Below are 22,954 nucleotides of genomic sequence, written 5' to 3' on the forward strand. Positions count from 1 at the left end.
TTTACATACAGTGTTGCCACACACATTTTACCAAGACAATAATGATCAGCAAATCCTGTGTTTTCAAATGATACCTTCCAGTGCATACTTTGTACAAGTTTTACCATAATCCTCTAAAAGGGGTGAATATAGGGGGACAGACTGTCACACATACCACCTAGCCAATCAAAACAGCTTGAATTTCTAACATTGAACTCTTTTTTTAATGTCCCCCTTACAAACAAGGTACCAGGTAAGAAATATTTGCAGAAAATCAGTGAATCACGTGAACAGCGATTAAATTTGAGGAAAATGATGTGTTTGGACAGGAAAAGATGAGATGATTGACTCTATTCAGCCAGCTCGGACCAAAACATTTCCACAGCTTGTATAAAGGGCCCACAGGTCAGGCAGCTGTGGAGACAGTAGGATCTTTGGAAACCAGAAAGAATGACCAATTCATTTGGAAGCGGCCGGTATAAAAACCAGCACGTTAATGTGACAGTATTATACTCATAACATTTTGGCCAAGCTAACAATATGCAATTTCTGTCTGGATGGAAATTTTGATGGCTCCCTATTTGCAGAGAATCTGTTAGGCCAGATTTAACCTGCATGGAATGTGAGGTTTGTGAGTGGCAGGTTGTTTTGTTTGGCAGTCTAGCTGTTTAAGCCAGCATCTTCAAGCCCCCTTTGGGTTTCTTGCTCAGCCTGTAAGATTTCCCACCATGAGCCAAACCTGTGGTCTGTTTGTAGATTACAAATCCAAAACAAAGACACAAACTACAGTCAGGTTGAGAGCTTTCAAATGCAACTTCAACATGGCCTAGAACAAAAACTCTTCTGTTTCTATTTCTGCTCACCAGACAAAGCACTTACATTCCTTGTACTAGCTGATGCTGTAGAAGGTGTGTATGTAAATATGAGGAGACGAAAGCACAGATGATCTCATTTTGCCCTTAAACTCCCCTTTCCTTTTAAATATTTTTTAAATAAATCATGGTCAGATGATATGAAATCTCAGAGGGCAAGATGCTAAAAAGCAGGGTTAGGGTAACCCAACGTCTAGTGGATGGTGTTCTGAAAGGAAAGAAGCCATTTCACATGCTATAGGAATCTGTGCTTCTCCAACAGAGCAAGTCTTCAAACCGTATGCAGTAGCTGCTCTGAAGACTATTGGTGTGGTCTATATCAGCTGTGGAGATGAGCACACTGCAGTGCTCACCCAGGTATGCTCCAAATCCTTCTGTGTGATGCGCGGCCAGGCCATGACTGTCTACAAGTGTGTGTGTGTGTGTGTGTGCGTGCGCACGCACACACGCATGAGCTCATGCTTAGTTGGTATGATGGCACAGCAAGGCTTAAGGGTCTTTATTTGATTTTGGGGTGGAGGGATTAGAAGACCTGGGCAGTGCTAACCTTGTGGAAAGACCTTAGGCCTCGTAACTTTCACTAAGGTCTCTGGGATGTTTATGTGCTCAAGGATGTCCGGGTTGCACATTGCTGCAGCCTCTGGCATTGGAAACCCCTGCTGAGTGTTTACGTGAAAAAGAACAAGGGCAGCTTAAGGTTATGAGACCCCGTCTTGCTCCCATTATATTCAATGGAAACTTTGCCATTGACCTCAGTAGGTGTAGGATTGGGCCAAATCCTGCTCATCTTACTCAAACCTATGATGGGACTACTCAGATGAGTAAGACAGGAAGTAGGATATGGCCCAAAGTGCTGTATAATGATGAAAATCTCCATTATCAATGGATAATTCAAGATGCTTTGGTTCCCAAAACAGAGCTTTTGGAAACACCCTACTTATAGCGACTGTTTTGTAGTTTATCTTAAAATTAACAATTATTCCAATATGTACAAACAGATGTAATAACAAATGTAAACAGGTTTTGTACTCTAGGAAAACATTGGTATTTTGGAAATTTTTAAAAGAAATTTTACTTTCAGTCTAAACAAAGGCTACTAATGAGAATAGAAATGGAATATGTATTTTTTTTCTAGTACCAAAAGCTGTTTTCTGAAAAATTATCAAAAATTAATGGAAAGCACATGAAGTAAAAGCAACATTCCTGCACTACTTCTGACGTAGAAATGTTCTCCGACCAGCCAGTGCATATGTTCAGTAGGTTGCTTTTCCCTGGATCCGTGTGCTTGTAATCCACTGTGTGTGTGTGTGTGTGGGGGGGTTTGACCCCCATTATTTTGGCTGTGCCTTACAAGAGGGTATAAATCTCTCTCTTCCGTACAGGGAACTTAGCCCTTTACCTCAAGCAGCAGGTTCATGCTTTTAGTATGAGAAATCCCAGGTTCAAACCATGCTGACAGCCCAAACTGGATTAGTTTACGTGCCCACTGTGAATATGATCCTTCCTTGGTTTCACTTGTGTATGGCTAGATTGTATCATCTTCTCTCAACAGTCTTCAGGTTTTCTTCTTTTTTGCTGGAGGGGTTAAAAAGAATTAGGAGGTGAAAGTCCCATAACCATGGCAAACTAAATTTGCTTTTGTTTCAACAGGATGGCAGTGTGTTCACATTTGGAGATGACAGTGCTGGACAGCTGGGACATCGCTCTTCAACCCAGATGCCTGGTCCTCAAAAGGTCGAATGGATAGATGGTCCAGTTTCCCACTTGGCATGTGGAAGGTGTATACTGTAGCTTGTATGTTTTTCATAATAGTCACATTTTGCAAGGGAAAACAATATTGTTTTCTAAAGGAAGATAGACAATGTTGGGTCTTTTTTTTTTTTTTTTACCAGTTGTGTGCCCATTAAAAGCAAATAACTGCTTCAATATAAAGCTAAAGTTGCACAGTTACAATCTTAAGGTCAATTAGTGAAGAAGTTACCCTCCAGTTCTGTGAGAACACAGATACATTAGGTGTTTGCAGCAGCCGGTAGAAACAGAGTTTTAGGGTGAAGTTCAGTGGTATGCTCTGACTGCTTTGCACTCATTCCTTCACTAACAGTAAACTTCTGTAAACCCAGCTTTAACTGGCCTATGAAACTGGATTTCCTGCTCCTTGTCATCACTGGAGGGATGCAAAGCATTCAGAGTATTCCAGTAAAGCTGGCTCTTAATGTATAATTATAATACAACTTGGCTAGGCAGATTAGACACTCCTGAGGTAGTTCTGCTGTCTGGATTTTTTTTGTGGATGGTTTCTATATAGCAAATTCTAGAGGGTTCAGAGGTCTGATGCATACTGTAATATGAAATAAAAATAAGGCAGGGCATTTATGTATAGTGTATGTATTGCACTTCATTGATCTCAAATTGTTCTGCAAATCAAGGGCCAAGCTGAAGTCAAATAAGGCAAATAGGCCTTGGTCACTAAGTAGTCCTTCTCAGACAGGAACACTGAGTTACACTGGGACTGGGACTTACTGAACGTCTCACAGTCTGCAGTGGTGAAGAATAAAGCCCATCTTGTCTGATTCCCAGTGCTGTGCTCCAACCACTAGATGTCCTAGTGAATTTGTACAAGTGCCTTTATAACCCTGTTTTACCATCAGCTGACTCTTATTGACTGGAAGGGAGAACAGAGAGTTTTCTGTGACAGGTTTGTAACAAGTTCTCTCTTCTCTTTGGCAGCTATCACACCCTGGTCTATATGTCTGCTTCTGGGCAGATTATATCTTTTGGACATGGTCCCCAAAGACACATTGAAAATGGAACAGCCAGTAACCCAGGGGAGCAGATACAGAACTTTGACATCAGCAGCCTGGTTTCAGCTAACGGTACTGATTATAAGTGGAAATATGTTTGGTTTTACACAATGCATAATGAATCCGTGGAACTCATTGCCACAAGAGATAATTGAGGTCAAGACCTTTAGTTGGATTTAAAAAAGGATTTGACACTTACTTAAATAACAAAAACATCACCAGTAATATTAGATGGTATTAGAATATCTATATTTAGAAGGAATATAAAGCCCCCATGCTTCATGGCATAAATCTAACACTAACCTGGACTACGATGAAACGGATGATATCATCACTGTAATATAACTGTCATGTAATTATTTTCAAGAAACAGAGAATATCCAATGAAAATATATGGGGGAGTAAAATGTTCTTGTGGCTCTTGCCTGTATTTTTCTGTAACATCTCCCAGGGTCCAGTCCTGTAACATGCTGAGCAGCTGCTGGACATTTCTTAGCCCTCTCAATTCTCTTGACTTTAATGGGAGCTGCGGGCATTTAGCAACTTGCAGGTCTGGGGCCAGATCCAAAACCCCACTGAAGTCAATAGAAGGACTTGCACTGGCTTCAGTGGGCTTTGGATCAGTGCCTAAGGCCCAAGAAAATAAAGTAGCAGCATAAATAGCAGCAGTAGACGTTGAGGATTTGCAGTTGATCTGATTCATATTCTTGTAGATCTGTCGGGCGTCCAAGTAAAAATGATTTTTGCTGGAACGTATGTCAACTTCGTCAGTACTCTTCAGTCCCAGGTAGTGATACCCTGTCTTGTAGATTTCATTTAACTCATGTGTTTCAGTGATGGTGGGCAGAATTGCAAGCAGTTTATCACTAGCATGTTAGCAAATGTAAGCTTTATTCATTTTAAAGTAGAGATGTCGTGTTTACGGAGAAAGGGTTGGAAGCAATTAACAGCTGCAGCAGTTTTTGCCAAGCAGTAGTTAGCAAAACACAGAGGGGAAAACGGTAATTTCCAGTTTATAACTCAGCCAAATCTGAATAGATTTACATGGGGCCCACAAAAGACACCTCCCTGACCCTAAGTTTATTTCCTTGTGAAGTTTCAGTTTTGCTGGCTGTAAACGATGAAGGCATTTGAGGTCTTAATTAAGGTTCTTATTACTTTTTTATGGGAAGTATTATGCAACTTTAATATTTGTTCTCAGTAACTTTTTTCTAAAATCATATTTTATGGGCCAGACCCTGAGCTGCTGTCAGTGATGATCACTGCATTGATTTCAATGAAACTTTGTTGATTTGGCATGAGGATCTGACAGTGTTTTAAGAAAGGAAAATCCATTCCTTAAATATACTCAAGTATATGAACCAATGTTGTTTTTAAAGGAAATATATAACAAGATTGTGTTGCAAGAGTAAATCACCTAGTGTTAACCTAGCACACAGAGAATGGTAGAAAGAATCAGAGTTACAGTGGTGGGTATAATTCTGACCATAATCTCACAAGGAGGAAGTTGAGATTGAAGAGCTGCAGTATGGGCTGATGATAATATTTGGTACTTACATTGAGCTTTGCATCTTCAGTGTTCTGTAAAAACATATTAATTAACCATAGCAATAGAGTAGTGATGATTTATGGCTTTGAGCCCTTTGGTGGAGAATAGTGGTTCTCCATGGATGCTCCGTTAACCATAAGTCATTCACAAAGCCCTTCCTGGTAGTCTGCTGAATGAAACAGGTTGGAGCTAAGTGATGGTTGTTGGAGCAGGAGGAGGTCCAGGTGAGACTGGAAGTTTTCATTCAGTAGTCTGAAGTTAGTTAGAACACAGCTCATTTATCTATATTGCCTGGTTCAGGCTAGGAGAGCCAGTTGAGCAGAGAAGATCCTCCCGTCATCAGCTCAAGGATTTCTCAAGCAGCTCACTTTAATCTCCAGAAAGTGTGATCCATAAATACAAAGCAGATCTGGAGACCCATGGTGGTTGGTAGGAAACTGTGTGGTCCCCTAACTCCTCTCCCTCCCCCCACCCCTCAATTTAACAATTTTAATATCCAAAACCTAGTTAGTGGCTCTTTTCCTGTATTCACCCTTCTTCCTCTCTAGAATTGTGTCCAGATCGTTCTAGGGCTGGTTCCACTCATATGGACGTCAATAGCAAAACTCTCATTGACTGCAATGGGAGCATGGTTTTAGAATTGGTTGCTATCTCAAAGAACTGGTTGGCATAGAGAATCAATGCAGGAGCTTTCAGACTGTTACTACAATATACTTTAACCCGTGTCCTTTTTCATTTTGCTAACTCTTGGATAGATGATAAGGGATACTGTGAAGAGGAAAATTGGTTAGCTTCAGGAGCTAAAATTAAGTTGTGAGGGATCCTAGGTACAGTTGGGTGCCATCTCTAAGGGTTAGTAATGATGATCTCCTTCTGCTTCAGAATCCAAGGCATGAGAATTGCACATATTTATTGCTTGTCCTCCCACTCTGTTACAAAAAGTAAATAAAAACAAACATTTTCTTTTCAATTTGGGAAGCATCAGGGACATCATGGTAGCACGCTCAAATAAACCTACTTATTGTCAGGAAGAGTATTACAAGATTAGAGAACGGGTAGTTTCTCCATGTAGCCTGTTGCATTTACCTGCCTAATGCAAATGCAGGGTCTTCAGTTTGAGCAAAAGTGGGAGCAGATTTGATCAATTGCTTTGTAAAAAGCTTATTTGCAGTGGTGATTTATAATTTTATATACACTCATATGTTGTATCTTTGCTTTTTGGTTTTATTTAAGGATCTTGAGCATGCTCATGGGATCTCTCCCACAGATACCCTGTCGAAGATTAGCAGGCTTGACAGGACATTGATAGATAAATGGTTGGCAGTGACAGCTGACACTGATGAATTCCAGGAGGCTAAAAGGTTGGTGTCTACCACTTTTCTACATTATGGGATGAGAAGACTTGTCTTTAGACTCTTTATAGTCAATGTACTAAAAACTGATTCATAAACTTTAAACAAAAGTAGGGTCTGTTCTACTGCCTTTACTGAAACTACTAGGCCCATACCTAGGTAATGTGCCCATACCTAGCCTATAACGTGGCTGTCCTACAATTTAGCCAGCCTTGTATGAACACTCTTTGATGACAACCAGCCATGACTAAACACTGTTTCTGAACTCAATTCTTTAATTGTTTTTCATTGAATCATCAGAGACCTGTTTGCTGCTAAATGGGAATGGAAGCAGACTCTAAACTGACTTGAAAGACACCCTCTCATTTCGTTTGGAGTCAGATTAGATTATAAAGGCCTGATGCAAAACCCATTGAAGTTAATGGAAAGGCTGTCTTCACTGGGGTTTAGATCAGGCCCTGAGAGAGAATAAAAATCCTGCAGCAAACAGTATCTTCCTCTAAATGACATGTCTTAAGAAAGCATCTTTTGGCAGTAGAAAATTCATCATGCAAATAAAACAGACGCAAATGTGCTCTCTTAATATCTTAAATAACAGAGTAATTGCTTAAGATTCAATCTTGTAAATGTCTGAGTGCTAATGCATTGACCTACTTGGGGGGATAATTGTTTAATGCCTACTTTCTTGTATTATTATGCCTTTTGTAGGGAAATAGCCCTGATATTTTCTTCTCCTGCTTGTTTAAGTGCAAGTTTTTTAAAACCCAGGTAAGTGATACTTTCAATGCCATTCTTTGCTAAGTTTAAACAAGAAGCTAAAATTGTAAGTGAACTAAATTATGAAGGCAAAACCCTATCCCTGTATCCAGAAGATGTACCTGCTGGGCTTGGGGGTGGCAAGGGAGTTAAAGCAGAGCAGTAACAGCCATTTTAATGTTTGAATAACCGTCATGTTGCTGCGGGACAAGAAGATTCCAGGTAGCAAAGGGGGATTATGTAGTTGTGATACACTCCGCTACTTCTTTAATAAAGGAACACCATTCAATACGCTGAATCCCCAGCAGTAAATGCACTAGGCAGCCAGACACCCAACCATACCGCTAGCCAGCAGACCATGCTTGTCAGCTGACCAGACTACTGGCCTCCTCAGCATTTTCAAGTGCTCGCTAAGAATCCTGACCACCTAGTCTGTGAGTGTGCTTAGGGGTGTGTTGGAAAATGCTCCCTTTCTCCTCTTCCCACTCCTTCATCCTGGGCAGGGCAGATCTAGCCCATGGAATTTATCTGAGTTTCCTAAAGCTTTAATTTTAAAATACCTGAATAAGAATTGCAGAAACAAGCTGTCGGCTGAGCTAAGATGTGTTCTCATACTCTTCCACTTCACTTAGCAGTTCTACAACTCTAAGGCTAACAAGAACCCTTCGGGGCTTTTTACAGAGCTACAATGATTCGAAGCTTGTTTATGTTAAAAAAAACAAACAAACAAAAAAACAAACCACAGGTGTATGATATAGTTTTTGCTGATTTAGGGGACAGAGTTGGTATTGTGCTCTTGAGCCTACAGAGTCACTGGTTCAAATCCAGCTCATTAAAATAGTGACTGACACTTGGGACCGTCTGAGGGCTGTTTGGTGGCAGTGTGACCTGAGCAGGTCGTCTTCGGTCATTTCCCGGACAGTGGACCCTTGTCCATGTCACAGTTGGAACTGGCCCTCTTTTTTAACAGTCTCAGCAGAGTGACCAAGGATTGAATGGGCACAAATACTCAGCTGTCCTCTTCCCCCTTACAGGTGGTGATTGGTTGAGGCACGCTGACCGGGCATTGTGGGAAAGCTTGCATTGCCACTCTCTGCCCTGTAGATGAGCAGAGAGATCCAATTTCTAGGGCTGTCAGTTTGGCACATTGCACAGCACTAAATTCTGAAGAAGAACCTTTTAAAAATCAGTGCTTGCTAAAAAAGGAAAGAGCATTTGCTAGAAAAGATTTAAAAAAAAAACCCTAAAACCAAAATGTAACCATTGAGGTATATTGCAGCATCCTCCTTTATTATATAAAATGAGGTGTATTTTTTTCCTAATCACCTTAGCTCTGCTTTGGAAGCAAATTGTATTGGTGTTGATCTACAAAAGGCGAGGGACGTATTTGATGAGCTAACCAAAAAGGAGTGGATTGTTAACCAGGTAAAACATCTTGCAAGTTTTTGTGCAAATTACACCCAGGGTATAACTTAATTTAACAGGTCATCAGGGGTGCACCGGCTTGGTACTCTGGAATTACTCTGAATGAAGTTGAGACAGGACCCTCTTGTAGTGTGACACCGTGCAGGGCACACACTCCCGAGGGCACAACTCCTTGGCTTCAGCATCTCCTGCGTCTGACCTTGGAGTGTTCAGTACCCTTTTCATGCTGTGAGCTCCCTGCAGTGAATAGGGTACCTGGGAAAGCCTTCCATACAGCCCCAGGGGCCACGAACCCCCAACTTCGCAGTCAGCAGTGACTCTCAGCCGGCCTTGTAAAACAGAAGGGTTTCTTAGTCATCTGGAACACAGTACAGAACAGATCTTGTTAGCACAGAAAGTAGGAAGATTCAGCAAAGTCCAATTTGGGGAGCCCTAGAGCCCTGGGCTCTCCCCCCACAAGTCCCAAACCAGGAGACTGACTTGCTTCCAGCAGCTCACCCTCAGTTTCCCCTCCTCCGTCTTTTGATCTGTTTCCAGGTCTTCTTGCAGAGGGTAAGGCCCGGCTATCAGTTGCCAGGACCCAGAATGTCTGTCCATTGTCTGGGCCCAGGGTGCTAGGCGGCAGTCACACCTGCCCTCTAGGGTCTCTGCACGATCACCCACCCTTGTTCCACCACCTAGATACTTGTGCAACATATAGGGGAAACTGAGGCACACACCGTATTCCTATAAAACATTAAGTAAATTCCCACTTCATCACACAGGAAGCTACTGATTAATTTAATTAATTAACTTGCAAGGGAATTTTTCTTTGTGTGTTTGGGGAAGACATGAAGGGTCTGTAATGCCATCTGCCAAAGTTGCTCAGGACAAGCGTAGGATCCAAACTCTGCTCCCTGTGCAGTGATGCGTTGCACTTGGATATGCTAACACATGACTCTCCTGATAGACTGTTAATCTCCCTAACCCTCTCGTCTCCCAAAGTCTTCACCTCCCAGGTATGAGGAATTGTTTTTAAACATAAAAAAGAGGTAGCTGGCCAAGTATATGAGAGGATGGGGACAACTCTTTATCCCATGTCGAAATCACCCTGAGTGTGGTATAATGTCAAAAGTATTTCTGTTTTTTAACACCATGACTTTGGAATTGGGAGACAGACAGGAAACAGAGCAGCAGCACAGCTTCCAAATCATTGGGATAGTTTAGGCATTTGGGCCAGTAAGCGGCTCCTCATCTCTGAATAGAAAGGTGCAAAATAGTCCTTAGGAATCAGTTTTAAGGCACAATTGACAGTAAGTATCCAACAACTCTAACAAACAAACCTCTCTTCATCCCTTTTTACCCCAATTTTAACATAGATTATTTTTTATTTTAACTGCATCTAAATTCTACATAAAAAAACTCTTTTTTGCAAAGTTTCAAGTCCAGCATTATGCCAGGTAGAAAGTATTGGCTTTATTGTATATGGCACTGCAAATCATTCTCTAAATGCTTTCTCTCTTCCACCTTTCTTTATTTTATTTTATTGCATACAGATAAATCCCTGTCTGTTGGCTGATTTGATTCCTCGTCTTCCACTGCGTTCTCCTCATCATGAGGCTTTATCTATTTTCCTGCTCCTGCCAGAATGCTCTGTGATGTACAAAGAACCGAACTTGGAGCCTTTTGTTATGCGACTTGCGCAGGCCATTAATACCATGAGTGACCGCTCCTCAGACATTCTGGGTAAGGTTGTTTCACTTTGAGCCTGAGGAGAAGCCACTGCCTGAGGTGGTAACTTCAGCACACATTTTAAAATGACTTAATTAGGACACGGTTAACATACAAAGTGATCATTTTAGCCTCGTCCCTTCACTACTTGTGGATAGTGCTGCTGTCCCCAAATCTTCATATGACGTGTGTGTGTATGAGAGAGAGAGGGAGAGAGTTTTATTCTCTCACACAATTTTTATTAGTTAGAGCCAAAGGTGCTAGATTGCATAGTCAATCAATGCAAACCCTAAAAAGCAAGGAACTAATGTATTCTACACTCCATCTACACTCTACTCCTCAGCTCCTCTTCTCAATTTCGTGTGCATCTGTTCCACAACTCACGGACCATATATCTCCACCTTCATCCTAAACAACCAGTGGGCTCCCTTTCTTGTTGTTGTATCTACTACCAGGCCTAGAAACCCTTGACACACAAGCTCCTGGTCCATGGGGCACTGTACGCACAGAACAAAAAGACAGTTGCTACCCCAGAGGGCTTACAATCTAATAAGACAAGATAAATGAGGTGGACGCGGACAGACTGGCGAGCATAGGAAACAATGAGATAATATTGGTCAGCGTGATTGGCAGTGGTCTCAGCACACCAGTAGCCCAGTTGTTGTCAGGGATGTATAGGCACCTTGGCAGTGGGGTTTTGAAGGAGGATAATGAGGCGGCTGTGTGGATGTTTATGGTACGCACTCCCAAGCCTATGGGGCAGCGTGGAAGAAAGCATGAAGGTGTTTGTTTGAAAGTTTAACAAGTGGACAGTGGAGGCTGGCATCATGGTCCGTTCGGAGGCAGGACTCAACCTTTCGATACTGAATGAGAGGGTAGGGTAGGGATAGATTGTGAAGGGCCTTGAAATTAAGGACAAGTAACTTTTATGTTTGATACAATAGAGAAGAGGGAGCCAGCGGAGAGGGACTCAAAGAGAGGGATGACGAGCCTTAGACGGGCTAGGAAAATTACCCTGGAACTCTGGTTATTGGCCTGGGGTGGTCGTAAGTTCACATGTTTAGGCTTGGTGTTGCTCTCATCTGCTGTAGTTTTGTATGTGTGTTTTATATGAGTGGGTGCAAATAGCTGAAGTATGGTGTCTGATTGCATTTAGTGGCTGCATTGTTTCCCTCCAAAACCACGTTGCATTAAAAAACACTTTTGAATCATGTATCATTCATAAGTATGCAAGCTGCAAGGTGTGTTTGTGGAGGAAGGCTGGGATGTGTGTGTTTCTTTAGAGATTTTTGTTTCATTGGTTTTTTGGCAGGGGAGTTTCATTTACAGGAATATTTTCCTCTCATATTTCAGAAGAATGCTGGTCATCCTTGTCAGCATCCTTTTTGGACAATGCGGTGCAGATGTTGAAAAAGGCTATAGTATCTCAGCTGCCATATTACACCTTCCCCCATTACCAGGACACCAAACCTCTCCTAGAAGTGCTTGAAAAGCTGTACAGGGTAAGCATGTCTAGTCTGAATAACTGCACAGAGAATCGTCACCGGTTCTAAGCAAACATGTGCATCTGAACCCACATTTTGTTCCATTTCAAGGCAAACAGGAAGGCTAACTACACGCTACAGTTAAGCAGTTTTTACATAGATGAAATCTCCGGAACATTTATTCTTTCAAACGATGTATGGAGGTGGCGCTCTTGGCAAGTTACAGCTGTGAGTATGACCTTGTACCATCTCCTGGTTATTCCAGAGTTTCTCAGGACGGTGGATGGTTAAAAGACAGCAGTTTCTTATTATGGTAACACCTATCACCTCCAGCTGAGATGAGGGCCAGATTGTCCCAGGCTCTGAACAGACCCCAAGCAAGAGACTGTGTCTGCCCAGAAGAGCTCACAGTCTAAATAGAGAAACACACACATACATAGGAGGGGAAATAGAGGCGCAGAGGGTTGAAGTGACTTGCCCAGTTGCACCGAGTAGGTCAGTGACGGAACCAGGAATAGAACCTTGGTTTCCTGACTCCCAGTCCAGTGCCATAACCATTAGACTCTGTTGCCTACCTCTGAAATGTCTAACCTTAACCTTCACTCCATATTGTAGCCATGTTTTGATTTTTTTAAGTCTGGGTTTAGTTGCAGTACCTGGTTGGTGGGGGAAATGGGCCCCAGGACCTGCCCTTGATGCACAGCAGCTAATCCAAAGGAGTAGAGGGACAGTTATAATTCTCTCCTAGGCAAGAAGGGGAAGGAGACTGCAGTCTTGCGGGGCCATTTTTTTGTGTGGGGAGGGAGGAAAGAGGGTGAATCCATGAGTTAAGCATGCGGAAAGTGGGACTTGCCTGTTTTATTTTTAAGTATTCAAAAGATATGTACCATTCTCCTTGGTAGAATTCGTGTCATGAAGACCACGTTCCCGTCATATTCTGCCGTTTCCCTTTTATCTTTAATTTGGTTTCCAAGATTCACGTGTTCCACCTTGATTCATTTTTCATGCAAGAGGTATGATCTGGTCTCTGTATACTCTGAAACACAGTTTATGTTGGTTTGTTTTTTGTGGGCCACAGAACTAGAGTGACCTTTCAACCCCAGGAGCATGTGCTAAAGTGAGGGACTTAGAATGTATTCACTTTTTTTTTTTTCCTTCCAAACTAAGGCTATGGCTAAACTACAGAGCTTACAGTGGTGCCGCTGTAGCACTGCTAGGGCAGAGTCTATGCCGACAAGAGGGAGCTCTCCCGTCGACTTCATGACTCCAACCCCCGCGAGTGGCAGTAGCTATGTCCATAGCGCTGTCCACACCAGCACTTAGGTTGATGTAACTTACTTAGCTCATGGGGGTGGCTTATTCACACCCCTGAACGACACAGCTTATGCTGATTTAAGCTGTAGTGTAGCCATGGCCTAAGTAAAGTATTTTCATGACCCACCAGGTGCTATCACTTGCCAATGTAGAGTATTTTGCTGGAGAGGTTTATATTTTCTTCTTGGGGAAAAATGGCATTGGTTGTTCAAATACTATACTAACATGATCGACTCTGTAACATGACATGGATCAGTGTGGTTTTAGATTCGGGGGTGAGGGGGGGAGAGGAAAAGAATTTGTAGTGGAGTTTGGGAGCATTGTCTCCCAGGACAATTATTTGAAAATACACTTGCAGTTCAGTGGAATTTAGTCCATTATAAGGTGGGGGAGGGGATTTGTCCTAATTTCCCTGTGTCTTGGTGGCAGAATTTTAACAAAGGGCTTCTGGAGCCTTGGCCAGGACCTTGCTGCTATTCCTATAGGAGAAGAGTAGTTCCCCCTAAATGAGAATTATTTGGATCTTATTAAGTGTTGCCACACAGGCTCAGGAGTGTTCCTGTGTGGATTGAATTGCAGGATTTGGGGCCATTTTGATGTAACAAAATTTGATGTAACGGAATTTGCAATTGAACATCAGAAGTTACTCCTTTAAACATCACTTAAGTCTTCTTTTACCAATGGGTGTTTTGGTTTGCCATAGAGAGACAAGGTGGGTGAGGTAATATCTTTTATTGGACCAACTTCTGCTGGGGAGAGAGACAGGCTTTTGAGCTTACACAGAGCTCTGGGGAAAGGTATGAAAGTCTCGCAGCTAAATACGAGGGGGATCAGTTTTAGCATAAGCAGTTAACATATTTCAAGGGACCATACCAGGTGAAGTGTCCAGTTGACACCCCTCCAGTCATGGAAGCCATGAGTGTGTGTGTGTGGGGGGGGGGGGGGTAGTGGGTTATAAATAGTTGCAATAAGCCATAAATCTATGGTTTGCCATAGTCATTTCTGTCATGGTTTCCTGGAAAATGACTCTTTTGATATGGAGTTAATTCACATTTTTATCTAACTCTCCTTATAAAAGAAGTCCTAATTATGCTGTATGACATGAATACCAGTTACTTCTAACACAGTAGGTTTCAAATGAAAGAAAATGGGTGTGCAATGCAATGCAATGCAATAAGTTAGTGTTTAGAGCTGGGCAAATGTCACATAGAGGGGGAAATGTTGTACCCATTATCACTGCAGATTTTTTCAGACAATATGCTGGAAATAGAGTTATATTTTCATTCTTTTTTAGGGTGCGAAGGCAGAAGCCCAGTTCATACTGACACAGAATGAATGGCTGAGAAAGAGTGAGCTTCCTGCGTTGCCTGTTTTTCCTCTGCTAGTTAAACGCAGCAACCTGGTTGAAGATACTTTACGTAAACTAAGTCTGGTGGAGGACAGTGTCCTGAAAAAGCAGTTGTTGGTATGGTGCCCCGTCATGTTCTTCCTACTTAGCAATACCGGGGAGATTAGAGAAACTGTATAGCTGGTTGGAATTAGGGCTGATTGAAAAATTTCTGTTTAAACCGCCTCTCAATTACCTGAAATTATTTGTGAAAAGTGCCTGCTTTCCACAAAAATGTCGTCATATTTTAGTTGGGGGGAAAAAATGAAAACTTTTTGGGTGAAAACCCCAAAACATTTTGGTTTCCGTTTTTGATGAAAAGTCAGAATTTTCTACGGAAGAAAAAACATTTTCTGGTCGTCTCTAGCTAGCATGCACCGGAAGACAGGTGCCTAATTAGCCAATTAGCAAGGATCGGTTCAACGCATTAGGCAGATTTTTATACTTGGTCGACAGCTTTGAAAATTTTAACCAGGGTTTTGAGATTTTAACCGTATGATCCCCCCCCATTAACAAAGATCAATTACTGCAAGGTTTGTGGTCTTACATGTGCACGACCGTGAACATTTACCCCTCTCTGTTAACACTTCCTGCCCTTGGATCGGCATGACACCACAGCTTGTGGTTCTTCATTAGAATGCAGGCTGACTTGGTGTGGCTTGTCTGTTGCTTTGTCATGGGACCTCAGAGGGCTGGTGAGTTCAAAAGCCAACTTCAGCTTATCCTGAGAAAAGAAGAGAGAGCAGTGTGTCTCTAAGCAGACCTAACTTGTACTGTAGCAGTGTGCTGTGGACATCATTTTTCAGGAGGTGGAGGAGGGAAAGGTGATGAGTCACAGTTCAAAAGAGAGGTAAGAATGGCAATTTGTAAGAGCAGGAATGATGAAATCTTCCCAAATCATCCCTTTGCAGAGTTGTTCCTGCTCTGGTCTTGGAAAGGGCTGATTACTTCAGACCCTAAAGCCGTGCATACACTGCACTTAGTGGTTTGACTCCAGCACTAAGGGATGAATGTGGAGTTGATTGTTCCATTTCTGGGGAAATAGTAGTCTGCAATGACTTTGGAACAACGGCCACGAAGAATAGCCATCTTTCTCTGTGTTTCTGCAGGTGCAATTTGAAGGGGAGTTGATGGGCCTGGATGCGGGCGGAGTGACGTTAGAATTCTTCCTGTATGTATTTGAAGAGATGGTGAATCCACAATATGGGATGTTCGTATATTGTGACCCTGCGTCCCCAATGTGGTTTCCTACCAGCGTAAGTTAGAATCTGCACAAACCATTCAGGGTCAAGCGACAAAGGAAGTAATTTGCATTTTGACTCCAAGCTTCCTTACCTTCTGCACGGTAGCTGGAGTCGGCAGGGGAGGGTCTTGGAAGGCTGTGGCAATTTTCCAGAGCAGAGGGTCTGTGCCACCTGGGTGATTTATATTGCGGAATTGGAGAGGGTTCAGAGAATGATTGGGTGCATGGGAAAACTTGAATGTAGAGAGATTTCAAAGACTGGCACTTAGCTTTGTTTACCGTAGAAAGGAGGGGACATGATTAAAGCACATAAATCAATGAATGCTCTATACATGATAAATAGTGAGCTGTGTTGTCTCACAACACAAGAACGAGGGGATGTTCAACGAAACTGAAAAGTATTGAAGGAAATAATTTTCCATTCAGTGAGTAATTAGACTGTGGAGCTCTCTGTGGCTAAGAATTTAATGAGATTCAGAAAGGGACTGGACATTTATATGGATTACAACTTTATCCAGAGTTATAATAGTACAAATAATAGTTTTTAAAGGGATAAAAATCTCACGCCTCATGTTTTACATCATTCTCTAGATAGTAGGGATTAGGATGAGATCTTTATGAGAGGCAGATTATACCACTTCTACCTCCTGTGGGGGTTCTTGCCGCTTCTGACTAGCGGGACTTCTGATCCAGGTCTGGCAATTCCTGTATTCCTACAAGAAATATTTTCTAAGAAATAAATTTAGAGAACTTTAACCACTCAGACTATATTCCCTGGCTGACCGCAGTAATTAACCAGACCACAGCAATGTGTGTGTTACTGTTCTATATACTGACACTTTCCATTAGTAAACAAATTGTAACTGATCATCAGAGTGCATCTCTGAGAGTTCAGGTGAGCTGCAGTCAGATGGGGGACCAGTTCCATGGTCTAGAATTCTGAATGACTGGTGTTCCCAGGCTAACTACAAGCATAGTCAAAAACAATTAAATTCCTACAATCAGTGGGAACTCTTCAAGTGGTCAAATGCTGCTTTTGTACACTTTATCTGGCAGTGGCCCAATTAATTCTGTGTCCTTACTCCTTTGTGAAATTTAGTTTTATTGCTCAGCAATATCTATTTTTATCAGGGAGGGGAAAGAAAAAAGGTAAATACCTTCACCCCGATTTCCAAATAAATGTGAACAAAAAAGGGGAAGACGTAATGCAGCAAATTAAGTCTAAAAGAGGGCTTTTCAAGATAATTTTGCTCATTAATTGTCTTTGGTTTGCACTCTGTGAAGTGATAGTTTGTCAGACACCATCTTGGCCGATGTGCCAGGGATTAAAAGCATGAACTGCTACAGCTTGAGTTAAAGAGCCAAGGTGTGCTCGGAGGGCCTGAAACGGACTCTTGTCCTTTGCAGATGAGCCACAGAGTGAGACCTCTAACACATTCCCCAGTGAGACACAAGAGGACAATGAAATCCACTGATAGCAGATCTGTGGCTAATGCATGCCCCAAAGTTGCCAGATGCCCTCTCTTTACCAGTAGCCTGATTCAGTTCTCCTTAAAGAGTCTCACTAACTTCAGTGGATCTTGGATTGGGCTTCAAAACAGAAGCAGGCCTCTTATTCCAGGGGTCCCACCCCCTACTTAGGGTTCTGTGCTCCTCCCATTTGTTTCAATGGGAGTTTTGCCATTGACTTGAATGGAGCAGGGTTGGAGCCTTGGGGAGCATCAGAAGGTTCTGGTGGGGTCTCTTTAAACATAGTTTCAGCTCTTCTTAATGACTGATAGGTTTTGTTGCTGATGATTTTGCTTTTTCTTAAATACCAGAACAATAATGTTTAAAAAATTTGCAGGGGGAGTTACATTTTGCACCGATTGATCTTGACATGGTGCCCCTTTAACTAATACAAAAAAATTCTGTCATTAACGTTTTTAGGGCTCAAAAATGAACCAAAAGATTTACTGTAAATTTTGTCTTTCCAATCTCTCTATTCTGGCTTGTTTAGTTTTTTCTGTTCCACCATGACCTACTACTTACTTGGTTCTCCAGTTATAATATTGCAACACTTGTTTTTTTTCCAGTCTTCAGTAGAGAAGAAAAAGTATTTCCTCTTTGGGGTCCTGTGTGGGCTCTCCCTGTTCAACAGGATCATTGCCTTCATCCCTTTCCCACTCGCTATTTTTAAGAAACTTCTGGATAAGAAGCCTTCGCTCGAAGATTTGAAAGAGCTGAGTCCTGTGGTAGGGAAGTAAGTGATTTCAGCTATTGATTCCATCTGGATCTCTAAAGGAGTATGTGCATATACCCACATGTATATGAATGGGCTGGATAGTTTGTTGGCTTTCACTATATTGTCTGTAGAGTGGAGGAAGGATCGTCTTGTGGTTCAGACACTGACCTGGGACTTGAGGTAGGGTTCTGTTTCCAGCTCTCCCACTGATTTCCTGTGTGAGACTTTGGGCAAGTCACTTACATTCTCTGCCTCAGTTTCGTGTCTGCAAAATGGGATTAACATTTCCCTACAAAGGGGTTGTGAGGATAAATTGGCTAATATATGTGAGGTATTCAGGTACTGAGGTAAAATGGGGGCTATATAAGAACATAGATAGATGGAAGCATAAGAGTAGCAAACCTTCTGTTATTTTTCTGTGCTTGAGTTCTGTGTCAGGGTCATGCAAGCTGCCTTTGTGAGGCTCGCTTTGGCAATTATTTGCCAGCAGCACAGTTGCTCTTAAAATAGAGCAGATTGCAGTCTTGATCGAATGGACTTTTATACGCAGTCTCATAATCTCCACTCTCTGGGCCCATATTAAGAATGAGGGCTGCTGTGAGCCACACTGTAGCATTCTACACTTCGGCCACCCTCGTACCAGGTTGTCTGTCTGGCTTTGCCTATTTTTGTAGTACCTTTCTGTCGGTTGTGGTTTGATTTGGGGATTAAGGTCATGCATTGTAACAAGAGGAGAGGCATTCATGAGTACATCTAGATCCATTTTTATGTTAGAGAATCATTAGCACCATGAGCCACACAAAGCTCTAACAGTGAAGATCTACCAGACAGCTGCACACCCTGCCATACGTTACATCTTCTCTGCTGTCTGTTTGGAACAGGAGGAGAGAATGCAGCATAGGCAGCTGTGAAATACAACATATTACATACATTGCGCTGTTGTGAGGACGTCAGCATAACTAACAGAGCAAAGCCTGAATAGCTTGTGTTGTCATCAAAGCCCAGAGATTCAGTGTTAAGAAATAAATAAATGAATAAAAGGACAAATTACAGTTACTGGTACTTGCGCTGGACAATAAAAACATACATATAAGTGACGCAACACAAAGCAACTTATGCTTTATAACAAAACTCATTTTGACTTCTAAGAAGTTGAAATACTATATGTTTTATGGGACAACCAAACTTGAGATACAGGTTTTTCCTGGACAGTTATTGAGAAAACAAAAAATTCCCAGCTTGACCTGCAGTAGGGAAGGGAGACAGAGATTGATGAGAAGGACAGAACTCTGTGGCATACGGTAGCAGAGATGGGGGAAGTGGGTGTAGATTTTTCTCCTGGTTTTTGCGCCCAAAACTTTTCATGGTGGCCTTTGTCTCTGACATGTATTACGTTCTTCTACCCATGAGGGCAGAATTTACAATTTTTTGTTGCTTGCAACTGGAAATACGTTTAACTACAGTATTTACTACTATGGTTAGCATAATTTAATCTACAAACAATCAATAGTTTTTTTAAATTGTTGTCTACTAAACATAATGGCTCATAGTTACTACAAATAGGTAATAAATGGTTGGGATTTCACTACTCATGATGCAGGGTAATTTATCATGTGGTCTGTCATCTAACAGCGTATAAGTATATTTTTGTCTTTTTTTTTTCTCCCCCTCTCCCCCCTTTAGGAGTTTGCAGGCAGTTCTAGATTATGAGTATGATGATATTGAAGAGAATCTTCAGATACATTATTGTGTGAGTACCTCTGGAAGCCATTATGATACATGTCCATTTCATTTGCTGTGCACTACAGTAGTTACAATTGCTGTCACTTTTGAAATGTTGTTCTTTGCTTCACACGGTGGATTGGGTGCTCTTACACTGCTGATGTGGTATTTAGAAGCTTTTCATGAACTTACTGCAGTTGCTTATTCCTTTCTTTCCCCCCACATGCTATCCAGTTTAGGAAACAATGACTGTCCCCTTTGGAAATTCAGAATAAGCCACTATGGGAATGGTTTTTTATCAGCTCTTTGAGGCAGGGGCAATCTTTTTGTTCTGTGTTTGTATAGTGCCTGGCACAATGCGGTCTAGCTGGTGACTGGGGCTCCGACGTGCTTCTGCAACACAAATTATTTTCCCTGCTTCTCAATCTTTGAAAATGAAAACCCCACTTTAAATAAGATACTCATAGGAACTAACTGATTTTGTTTTGATTATCATGGCCTCTTACTGGAGTGACGAGCCCTTTGGCTCTGAGGCTGGTCTCTTCCAATCACAGTGGGCCAGATCTTGACTTGTTGTAAGCAAATGCAATTCCATGGACTTCACTGGTGCTGAATTTAGCCCACTCTATCCTGTCAGTCAATGAGCAAAAGCTCTGTGTATGATAGGGAAGACCTGGGCTTGAAGGGGAGATGGGAAAGGCAAAAAAGAGGACAAAAATCTTCATATTTTCTTTAATGCCGAGAAACATACCCATCTGAAAATGACACATAAGACTCCTACCTGTGCACATTACTGACACACCCATGTAATAGCTATGGGAAGTCACTGAAATTGTGGTCACATTTGCACCAGGCACCTCATTCTCTCTTGCCACTATAATGCAGTTTTGAGGGTGATTGGATTAAAGGTTTCTGTAACGTGCACAACACCAGTGGGAACTTTGCAGCCGTATTGATTTCAAGTACCTTAGTAGGGAATTATTTAATGGAGAGAAGGTTGCCTGGATTGTTGCCTCTTCTCACAAGAATGTTTTCATGGTTTCAGGTGTCGTGGGACAACAAGGAAGTAGACCTGATTCCAGATGGCAGTTCCATAGCTGTGAACAACAAAAACAAGTATCTTAATGCAGATTGGTTTATTTAATTCTAACTGGTGGGGCTTTCACAGCCAGGCCTCAGAGACAGAGCAACTGTCCAGCTCTTTACAATAGTGTCCTTTTAAGTATTGCAGTTCTCAGTACCTACATGCCAATGATAATGAGGCAAATCCTCCTAGCTGGGAGCGCAGGGATAAGGTGGAAGGTACAGGAAAAGATTAAGCTTAACACTTCAAAACCCCTATATAGAGACCTGAGCTAGCCTCTGTCCGTCTCACCATCCTCTCTGTGTGGAAGGCTGGGAGTGACCACGTGTCTCCTTTTTCAGTCCCAGACTCCTCTCCCTATTGAGTTTATGTGAGCCCCTGACTTGTCACCTGATGAGCTGATTTAAAACAACTCCTCCTTTGGCACGTGTCTGTGAGAGACTCACCAACATTTCCCCCAATGTGTGTGTGCAATTGCATGATAGTGGGACTCTCTCCCGAGAAATGAGCAGTCTAAAGGCACTTGTTGTGACTTTACCCACTTCAGGCTCCCAATGAGGACACAATCCCTAATGAAGTTTTTGCCATTTTGTTACAAACTCGGGGCCAGATGCTGTGAATACTTAGTACTGAGTGTAGCTCTTACTGTCATGAGTAGTCACTGGGACTATCATGATTTCAGTGGGATAGTTCGCAGTAATAAGCAATAAATGTTTGGAGGGTCAGATTCTAAAGTAATTCCTACCCCTGGAATACAAAACATAAGAACGGCCATACTGGATCGGACCAAAGATCCAGCTTATCCAGTATCCTGTCTTCTGACAGTGGCCAATGGCAGGTGCCCCAGAGAGAATGAACAGAACAAGTGATCATCAGGTGATCTATCCCCTGTTGTCCAGTCCCAGGATCTGGCAGTCAGAGGCTTAGGGATACCTGGAGGCTGGGGTTGCATCCCTGGTCATATTGGCTAATAGCCATTGAAGGAGCTATCCTGCATGAACTCGCCTAGTTCCTTTTAGAACCTCAGTAGAAACTTTTCTATTATAACCACCTTTGGAAACTATTATCTGAGCCATTAAATGAACATTTCCCTCTTCCTTAGTGTCAAAGGAATGTCAGTCAGTTTAATTCTAATAAGGAGAAAAATACTTTGACACACAATTTTTCCTGTAATTTTTTTTAAACTGTATCTGAATAAAAGCTATTCTTATTACTATTGTATTTCTGTGAGGTGAGGAGCAAGGTGACTAGGCAAATATATTTACTGTCCTATGTGTATGAAGAGAACAATATTGTGTGTGAGCTAACCAACATCTCTCTTTGCTTCTGTGAAGGAAGGACTTTGTCAACAAGTATGTGGATTACGTCTTCAACAAATCTGTGGAGGTGGTTTATGAGGAGTTCAAAAGGGGATTTTACAAAGTCCTGGACAGAGAGATACTTAGATTCTTCCAGCCTCAAGAACTGATGGAGGTGGCAATTGGAAATGCTAATTATGACTGGAACAAATTTGAACAGGTTTGAAGGGAAGAGGGGAAAGAATTTTCTCCAATATTATTCTGATTTATCCACTGAGTTCACTTCTTTAGAGTAAACATTTTTCCTTTGTTCTGTTTTGAAGAATGCAGTCTACTGGGGAATGTACACTCCATCACACCCCACCATCAAAATGTTCTGGAAGGTTTTCCATGAGCTCACAGTGGCAAAGAAGAAGGGCTTTCTCTGTGAGTATCATGTCCACCAACAGATGAGTTTATTTCTCCCAAAATCTTTCAAAATAGAGTAGTTACCATGAGCCACTCTTCCTTGGAGCAGAATTGACTCCTCTGGGGTTCTACAAAGTCTGTCCCACGATGTACAGTGCCCAAAGATTCTGTGCAGTAAAAATGACTTCTGAACGAAATACTCCCATTGACTTCAGCAGCCTTTGGATCAGGCTATGTGTGTGGTTAGCACCACTGATGTCAATGAGACTATACATATGTGCAGCGTTTGTAGGATCAAGGCCTTAGACTGTAAGCATCTCAGCTGCAGGGACTTTGTTTATCTGTT

At 42.0% G+C, this 22,954-nt stretch overlaps 1 protein-coding gene across 1 annotated transcript in view; it reads left to right on the forward strand.

Annotated features, from left to right (window-relative positions):
- Positions 1-22,954, forward strand: part of LOC141986261 (putative E3 ubiquitin-protein ligase HERC6) — a 34,586-nt gene that overhangs the window by 9,941 nt on the left and 1,691 nt on the right. Inside the window, exons 5-22 of the mRNA XM_074950580.1 lie at positions 1,114-1,208; positions 2,502-2,629; positions 3,579-3,724; positions 4,366-4,439; positions 6,435-6,562; positions 7,262-7,321; positions 8,641-8,734; positions 10,270-10,459; positions 11,798-11,946; positions 12,040-12,156; positions 12,831-12,941; positions 14,537-14,707; positions 15,739-15,885; positions 17,948-18,114; positions 19,780-19,846; positions 20,864-20,934; positions 22,237-22,420; positions 22,524-22,626. Coding sequence (XP_074806681.1) covers positions 1,114-1,208; positions 2,502-2,629; positions 3,579-3,724; positions 4,366-4,439; positions 6,435-6,562; positions 7,262-7,321; positions 8,641-8,734; positions 10,270-10,459; positions 11,798-11,946; positions 12,040-12,156; positions 12,831-12,941; positions 14,537-14,707; positions 15,739-15,885; positions 17,948-18,114; positions 19,780-19,846; positions 20,864-20,934; positions 22,237-22,420; positions 22,524-22,626 — 2,202 coding nt within the window. The remainder of the gene's footprint in view (positions 1-1,113; positions 1,209-2,501; positions 2,630-3,578; positions 3,725-4,365; positions 4,440-6,434; positions 6,563-7,261; positions 7,322-8,640; positions 8,735-10,269; positions 10,460-11,797; positions 11,947-12,039; positions 12,157-12,830; positions 12,942-14,536; positions 14,708-15,738; positions 15,886-17,947; positions 18,115-19,779; positions 19,847-20,863; positions 20,935-22,236; positions 22,421-22,523; positions 22,627-22,954) is intronic.

Source organism: Natator depressus, chromosome 4 (genome assembly GCF_965152275.1).
Source record: "Natator depressus isolate rNatDep1 chromosome 4, rNatDep2.hap1, whole genome shotgun sequence".
In the NCBI taxonomy this organism is placed as follows: Eukaryota; Metazoa; Chordata; order Testudines; family Cheloniidae; genus Natator; species Natator depressus.